The sequence below is a fragment of the Pseudochaenichthys georgianus genome, unplaced genomic scaffold (assembly GCF_902827115.2).
Source record: "Pseudochaenichthys georgianus unplaced genomic scaffold, fPseGeo1.2 scaffold_535_arrow_ctg1, whole genome shotgun sequence".
Lineage (NCBI taxonomy): Eukaryota > Metazoa > Chordata > Actinopteri > Perciformes > Channichthyidae > Pseudochaenichthys > Pseudochaenichthys georgianus.
This window is the reverse complement of record NW_027263096.1, coordinates 6,146-14,137: the sequence shown is the minus strand read 5'-3', so window position 1 is coordinate 14,137 and position 7,992 is coordinate 6,146. Positions and strand designations below refer to the sequence as shown.

The window sequence follows — 7,992 nt, the reverse complement described above, 5'->3', positions numbered from 1 at the left end:
TTTTATGGTGTTGTTATGTCACTAACTGTAAGCTTGTCACTCAGAGTAACCTACAGTTAATTAGCTGCTGGAGAAGAAAGATCAGGGGGGGGGAGAGAGCTGTGGTTGATGGGCCATTAGTTGTGTAAATACACAGAGCTGCCGTTTCATTCAGACTGTTTAAAAAACGGTAACAACGGACTATTTTTCTTAGCGGATGCATGTACATTTAAATCAATACATACAACTATTTTTTAAATCAATAAAAACATTTTCTAAATCCATAAAAGCATTTCAATTAATATCGGGAGTCATGTCGTGACTTTGTTGAGAATGTGGCCGTGTAATAAGTGGGATAATTTGCAGCGACTTGTTCCTTATGGGGAAAATAACACCCTTAAAATATAAATATGTTTAGTGAATTACTGAGTTTAGGCACGTTAATAACATTTGTAATGAAGTTGAATACAGTATATTCATATGTGTCAGTGATTTCATGTCAATTCGGCGAACATAAACATAAATGATCGTGGCGAAGATGAAGATTAAATTAGGATTAAAAATCGAGAGCCGGGCTGCATTTCCTCCCGTTCGTTTTTTTCGACTAAGCAACATTATTTTGTTAAATAACAACATGGTGATGTTTTGTAAATGATTACATGTCTCTTATTTAGCAGAGAGTATGATATCCGTGACATATGGATCTTAACAAAGTTCCGCTGTACATCCAGCGTACTGTATCTGACTTTATTTCACATGAGCTCCAGTGTGGAACCCCACTGCACCCCCTGGTGGATCAATGATCCATTGCAGCTGGCTTCATTATAATTACATTTATTTATCACGGGGGAGGTCTCAAGTCAAGCTGGAGGTTTTCCCTTGAGCGAGGGCAGATCACGTACCAATCACGGCCCTCGCGTTTCAAACTGTCTGAAATGAAGCGCTACATCTGTATGTGCATTTTTTCCTTAACATAAAGTTGTTGTTTTTTCTGTTTTTGTTTTAACCTGGAAAAGAATAAGTTTAGAAATACAAAAATATCCATTCAGTACTTTATTCTACTTTACATTTGCTGCAGCGTCCACATATCAAAGAAAAAGGTTAATCTCATTTTAAGATCCTCCGCCATCATAACAAACCCCAGGATCTTGTCCGAGTAGGATGCTCTACTTTCTTTTTGTGTATCTGACATTAATGATCCGTAAAGGAGCCCTCCTCCTCCCTTCCTCAGGACTGGGTCGGAACAACGGGTAGATCCTGGTCCTCTCCCCAAACACTAGTATTTTACTCAGAAATGATGCACCTCCAAAGACGCACCCTGTAAACGAGTAGATCTGAGCCCTCATGTCCACGTTGTAGAAAGAGACAAACCTTTCTTCCAAATCCACAAACACCCCGACCTTCTGGAGCTTTTTAATCGAAGGGAAGTGGACCGGAGGATTGGAGTTAGCCTGGCATCGTCCCCAATACAATCCCAACGTCCAGCATCCGTTTTCTGGAGTAAGCGACGAGTTGACACCCTTCCTGTTGATGGACTCTCTCACCACTCCCACTTCCCATCCAGTCAGTCCTTCAAGGGATACTTCGTAGTAGATTTTCCCGGAGGAAAACCCCTCATTCCCAAGGACGAAATGGAGCGAGTCGAACCTTTTAGGGTTGTCGCTGATGTTCCTCTTGAAGACTCCATCCCAAACTTGTGTCGCGTCCTCAGAGACGATAAGGGACGGGTGAGCTGTGTTGGGATCCAAAGTCACTTTTACTGCATGTTGCTCCTGGATCTTACCAAGTTCATCGTCAAACAGGGTTTGCTGTTCTTCGAAGGCCTCCTCTTCCGTATCCCTCTGAAGGACCTCTCTGATAATCTTGTCCATGTGTTCGTTGAGCGTCTCCTCGATTTTAACCACCGCTCTCAAGACTTCCTCTAATTGCAGGAGACTTTGGCGTTCTGAATAGCGATGCCTTGTGTGTGTTGCAGAGGGGATGGATGGTAGGTTCTTCAGGAGTCGAAATTCGTCCTCTGTCTTTAAAACCTCTTCCATCTTCACACTCGTCATAAGGAGTTCTGCGATCTCCAGCCTTAGCTGTCTCTGTAGTGCTTTATCCCGTTGCTCTGCAGCTCCCTGCTTCTCCTCCAAAACCTCCATCAGCTTAGCTCTTTTTCTGAGAATCGCGGCAACCAAACCATAGAAGGCCTGGTTCGCTTTCACCTTAGTTTCCTCCAGCTTCTGCCTACTTTGCGCCATCAAGTTTTCCACCGTTACAACCGTGTTGCATTTATCGTTCATAGCGTTGGCCATAGATGTGTTTGCACGCTGCAACATAGTTTTCCTCGCCTTAAACTCTTCCTCCAAAGAGACGACGTCATGCCCCACATGGTCTTCCTTCAGGCACACGGAACAAACGCAGCACTGGTCTATCTTGCAGAAAGACTCCATCACTTTGTTGTGCTTCCTGCAGACCCTTTCCTCGAGGGAATCCACGGGGTTGATCAGCTGGTGCCACTTTAACTTCTGCACGGTGCGATGGGGCTTCAGGTGAGCGTCGCAGTAAGAGGCCGAACAAACCAGGCAGGATTTCACAGCCTTACGCCTCCTATTCCCCTGGCAGAGGTCACAGGGCACGTCTCCAGGCCCGGCCGGGGATCCTCCATCCTCACCTGCTTTAGAAAATTAAAGATTATTTTTTCATATTTTAAATGTTTCATAAGGTTTCCTTTTTTATATTAAAGCTCACCTATTATGATATATTGGAAAATTATATTATAGGGCCATATCTATGCAAAACATGTCTATGAAGTGTTTTGCTCAAAATACCAAACAGATCACCCATCGCCTCTTCTCCCTCTGTTCAAGCCCTGTTAGTAACGTGCTGATTCTGGGTCTGGCTCTTCAACTGTAACCCGAGCTGCCGTGGCCACGCCCGTTTGGAGCGTGCATGCAGCAGAGCTGCAGAGACGAGCAGAAACTCAGCGAAATGCTGCAGTGATTAAATGTTATATTATGTTCCAAACCACATCAAGGATTACTTCTGAAACAGTGTGGAGCTCGAAGGCTTTCTCTCTCAGGTTTACCACCAGGTGAGTTCCTTTTGATTTCCTGCTTCTTTACACATGCTCTCTCCAGTACAGGTTAGCTCTGAGTGTTAGCGATGCTAATGTAAACACAGACCATATTACTTCCAAAACACTTTGTTTCTGACAGCAACATTTCTGATAGGGCCGTGGGTGTAAAGCCGCATTTCAGATATTACGTCATATCGGACGCAAATCTGGATCCGCTCCGTTGTTCCCCGTTTTTAGAGATTTGGGTACGGAGGAAAAGAGAGAGGGTTTTATATTCTGACACTTTGTGAGTCTCCTCCTGAAACACCATATTTATGTTACTTTAAATACATCAAAAAGTACCATTTGCATAATAGGTGACCTTTTTGCAAATCCTGACTGTTTAAAGACCTTGTGCTTTTCTTTTTATTAATATAAAAAAAGAAATGTTTCCAAAATTAAGAAAAGACGTTCTGGAATTTGAGTCACCTGCTTGTTTGGTCTTCTTCTCCAACATGTCTCTGAACGCGGTGTTGACTCTCAGTTTGGGGGCTGTGAGGAAGGTTTCTTGGCACAGCGGACACTGGATGATGGCCCTGGAGCTCCAGTAGCGGCTGATGCAGGCCCGGCAGTAGTTGTGTCCACAGGGAGTGGAAACAGGCTCCGTGAAAACATCCAAACAGATGGAGCACAGAAACTCCTCTGAAATGTTTGCAGAGGCCATTTCTGAACGGAGGAGACAGAGGAGAGGGTGGAGGAAATTGTAAAAAGGTTCTTCTTCAGTAAAAGTAATGCTAAATTACCCAAAATACTCTGTTACAAGTAAAATTACTGCATTCATTCATCTAACTTAAGTGATTATAGTATAGTATATTATTGGCATACATAAAGTACCAAAAGCAAACATAGATGTAATGGTGTATTTCAGAACCATATTTATTGAAGAAGACACATGATGCTCATCTTCAGGTGTATATCAGTATGTAGTGTCTCTACTTTAAAGAGTCCTCTCCAGCTGATGTTCAGGTGTATATCAGTATGTAGTGTCTCTACTTTAAAGAGTCCTCTCCTGCTGATGTTCAGGTGTATATCAGTATGTAGTGTCTCTACTTTAAAGAGTCCTCTCCTGCTGATGTTCAGGTGTATATACGTATGTAGTGTCTCTACTTTAAAGAGTCCTCTCCTGCTGATGTTCAGGTGTATATCAGTATGTAGTGTCTCTACTTTAAAGAGTCCTCTCCTGCTGATGTTCAGGTGTATATCAGTATGTAGTGTCTCTACTTTAAAGAGTCCTCTCCTGCTGATGTTCAGGTGTATATCAGTATGTAGTGTCTCTACTTTAAAGAGTCCTCTCCTGCTCATCTTCAGGTGTATATCAGTGTGTAGTGTCTCTACTTTAAAGAGTCCTCTCCTGCTGATGTTCAGGTGTATATCAGTATGTAGTGTCTCTACTTTAAAGAGTCCTCTCCTGCTGATGTTCAGGTGTATATCAGTATGTAGTGTCTCTACTTTAAAGAGTCCTCTCCTGCTGATGTTCAGGTGTATATCAGTATGTAGTGTCTCTACTTTAAAGAGTCCTCTCCTGCTGATGTTCAGGTGTATATCAGTATGTAGTGTCTCTACTTTAAAGAGTCCTCTCCTGCTGATGTTCAGGTGTATATCAGGATGTAGTGTCTCTACTTTAAAGAGTCCTCTCCTGCTGATGTTCAGGTGTATATCAGGGTGTTAGTGTCTCTACTTTAAAGAGTCCTCTCCTGCTGATGTTCAGGTGTATATCAGTATGTAGTGTCTCTACTTTAAAGAGTCCTCTCCTGCTCATGCTTCAGGTGTATATCAGTATGTAGTGTCTCTACTTTAAAGAGTCCTCTCCTGCTGATGTTCAGGTGTATATCAGTATGTAGTGTCTCTACTTTAAAGAGTCCTCTCCTGCTGATGTTCAGGTGTATATCAGTATGTAGTGTCTCTACTTTAAAGAGTCCTCTCCTGCTGATGTTCAGGTGTATATCAGTATGTAGTGTCTCTACTTTAAAGAGTCCTCTCCTGCTGATGTTCAGGTGTATATCAGTATGTAGTGTCTCTACTTTAAAGAGTCCTCTCCTGCTGATGTTCAGGTGTATATCAGTATGTAGTGTCTCTACTTTAAAGAGTCCTCTCCTGCTGATGTTCAGGTGTATATCAGTATGTAGTGTCTCTACTTTAAAGAGTCCTCTCCTGCTGATGTTCAGGTGTATATCAGTATGTAGTGTCTCTACTTTAAAGAGTCCTCTCCTGCTGATGTTCAGGTGTATATCAGTATGTAGTGTCTCTACTTTAAAGAGTCCTCTCCTGCTGATGTTCAGGTGTATATCAGTATGTAGTGTCTCTACTTTAAAGAGTCCTCTCCTGCTGATGTTCAGGTGTATATCAGTATGTAGTGTCTCTACTTTAAAGAGTCCTCTCCTGCTGATGTGCAGGTGTATATCAGTATGTAGTGTCTCTACTTTAAAGAGTCCTCTCCTGCTGATGTTCAGGTGTATATCAGTATGTAGTGTCTCTACTTTAAAGAGTCCTGTCCTGCTGATGTTCAGGTGTATATAAGTATGTAGTGTCTCTACTTTAAAGAGTCATCTCCTGCTGATGTTCAGGTGTATATCAGCATGTAGTGTCTCTGCTTTAAAGAGTCATCTCCTGCTGATGTTCAGGTGCATATCAGTATGTAGTGTCTCTACTTTAAAGAGTCCTCTCCTGCTGATGTTCAGGTGTATATCAGCATGTAGTGTCTCTGCTTTAAAGAGTCCTCTCCTGCTGATGTTCAGGTGTATATCAGTATGTAGTGTCTCTACTTTAAAGAGTCCTCTCCTGCTGATGTTCAGGTGTATATCAGTATGTAGTGTCTCTACTTTAAAGAGTCATCTCTTGCTGATATTCAGGTGTATATCAGTATGAAGTGTCTCTACTTTAAAGAGTCCTCTGCTGCTGATGTTCAGGTGTATATCAGTATGTAGTGTCTCTACTTTAAAGAGTCCTCTCCTGCTGATGTTCAGGTGTATATCAGTATGTAGTGTCTCTACTTTAAAGAGTCCTCTCCTGCTGATGTTCAGGTGTAAATCAGTATGTAGTGTCTCTACTTTAAAGAGTCCTCTCCTGCTGATGTTCGGGTGTATATCAGTACGTAGTGTCTCTACTTTAAAGAGTCCTCTCCTGCTGATGTTCAGGTGTATATCAGTATGTAGTGTCTCTACTTTAAAGAGTCCTCTCCTGCTGATGTTCGGGTGTATATCAGTCCGTAGTGTCTCTACTTTAAAGAGTCATACTTGTGAAAGGAGTGGACTGGATTGTTTCATAAATGCTGAACAATGAAAGACATTCACGAGAAGAAGTTGAACCAGTTACACCGGTCCCATGCTGACGCACATAGATCCACCTCGCTGCATCACATTAGTACAAAGTCAAACATATTAAAAAATGTATGGATTGTGTATTATTGATAATATTGATTATTGATATATATTATTTTATTAATATTTATGTTATATATTTAGAAAGAAATGTTTAAAATTCGAGACATTCATTTTCTAAAAACACGAAAGACATGTAAGTAAAAACACCTTGGTGTAGGAGTACTCCGTTACAAGTCAAAGTATTGCATTACGCCCCATTTCAAAATATGACTATATATATTATTGTAGTATAAATATTAGAGAACATACTGCCTGTGTCACAACACTTTGGCGTTATAAGTACTGTTGTATCAGTAGCCCATTCATTTACCTCATGTTTTAGCTATCTCATCTACTTCTTGGCTACATGTTGCGTGCCGTAGTGGGTGCTCGTGTGTGTGTGTGTGTGTGTGTGTGTGTGTGTGTGTGTGTGTGTGTCTCCCCCTGATTGTCTCCCTCCAGGTGCAGCCTCTCCCTCAGGTGCTCCCAATCCCCAACCTCCATAAAGGACCTGAGGAAGGCTGCAGGCTCTCTCGTCCTTCTCCCGTGAGCTGCATGGGTGGCAGTGGATGATCGGTGCAGCAGTGTAGTGTCCTTGTTGTTGTCTACGTGAGAAGTGCAGCTTGTAGAAGTTCTGAGTAGTGCTATGGTTGACTGTCGTTGCTTTCTTTTACTGTATGTGAACGTTTTTTTGATTGTGTCGTAAGTTTGCAAATTGGCTGGTGAGCCTCCTTTTCTTTTCTTTATTGAAAGACCATCTTGTGGCTTCAGAAATCAGTTTTCTCTCTCCCGGTTATTTTACATGTTGCTACTTCCCTTTGTACAGCAGGGAACGTAACACTACGTAACAGCTGCATCCTATCAGTTACAATCCAATACAAATGACACACAGCGTTAGAAGAAAATAAACCAAAGCTTACCTGTTGTGTGCGCGGTGCGAGCCAGAAACACAACTGAACTATCTGAGCGCAATGCAGGACACACCTCTTCTCCCTGGGTGTGTCTATTCCTGTATTCCCCCTTTGTGAGGACCAACGGTCTTTTTAGGAGACTTTCAATACAAAAAAAGTCATTACATTTAAATTCATTTTAAATATATTTTGAAATGAAAATGCCCTAAATACAAAAAAATACAATTATTTATATTCAAGCCAATACATTAAAAAAGTTAAAACAAATATTTTGGAAACTCATTTCACATTTTTTAGCAATGTATTTAATTTTTTTTTTAAATATGAAAATGTTTGGGAAATGTAAGAACAATATGTAGCCTATCATTACTTACTTTTTTACATCTTTTAATTTGTATGTTTGTAAAGTGCTGGATTCCCATTTATGAATCACTGTATGCTAATAGCTCCGTGACGTCAGCCCAGCGTCAGTGACACGAACTGAATTAAACTCGAGAGAGAGGGAGGGAGAAAAGGGAGAGAGAGCATCAGTGTTATTCTGCATCACACAGAGAGAGAGGGGCTCATCACACACCACAGCCAGCGGCTTGTTTTCAGGTAAGAACGCCTTCAGCTGCGGGATTTAGCACACATGTAATCTGTA

General features: G+C 41.6%; 1 protein-coding gene across 1 annotated transcript; it reads right to left on the bottom strand.

Moving 5' to 3' along the window:
* Positions 1 to 325: 325 nt before the first annotated feature.
* LOC117443097 (E3 ubiquitin-protein ligase TRIM38-like) lies at positions 326 to 7,429 on the bottom strand. Its single transcript, XM_034079036.2, has 3 exons — positions 7,359 to 7,429; positions 3,509 to 3,745; positions 326 to 2,638 (listed from the first exon to the last, which is right to left on the bottom strand). The coding sequence occupies exons 2-3, from the start codon at positions 3,741 to 3,743 to the stop codon at positions 1,146 to 1,148; spliced, it is 1,728 nt and encodes a 575-aa protein (XP_033934927.1). The 5' UTR covers positions 3,744 to 3,745; positions 7,359 to 7,429; the 3' UTR covers positions 326 to 1,145.
* Positions 7,430 to 7,992: the final 563 nt, after the last annotated feature.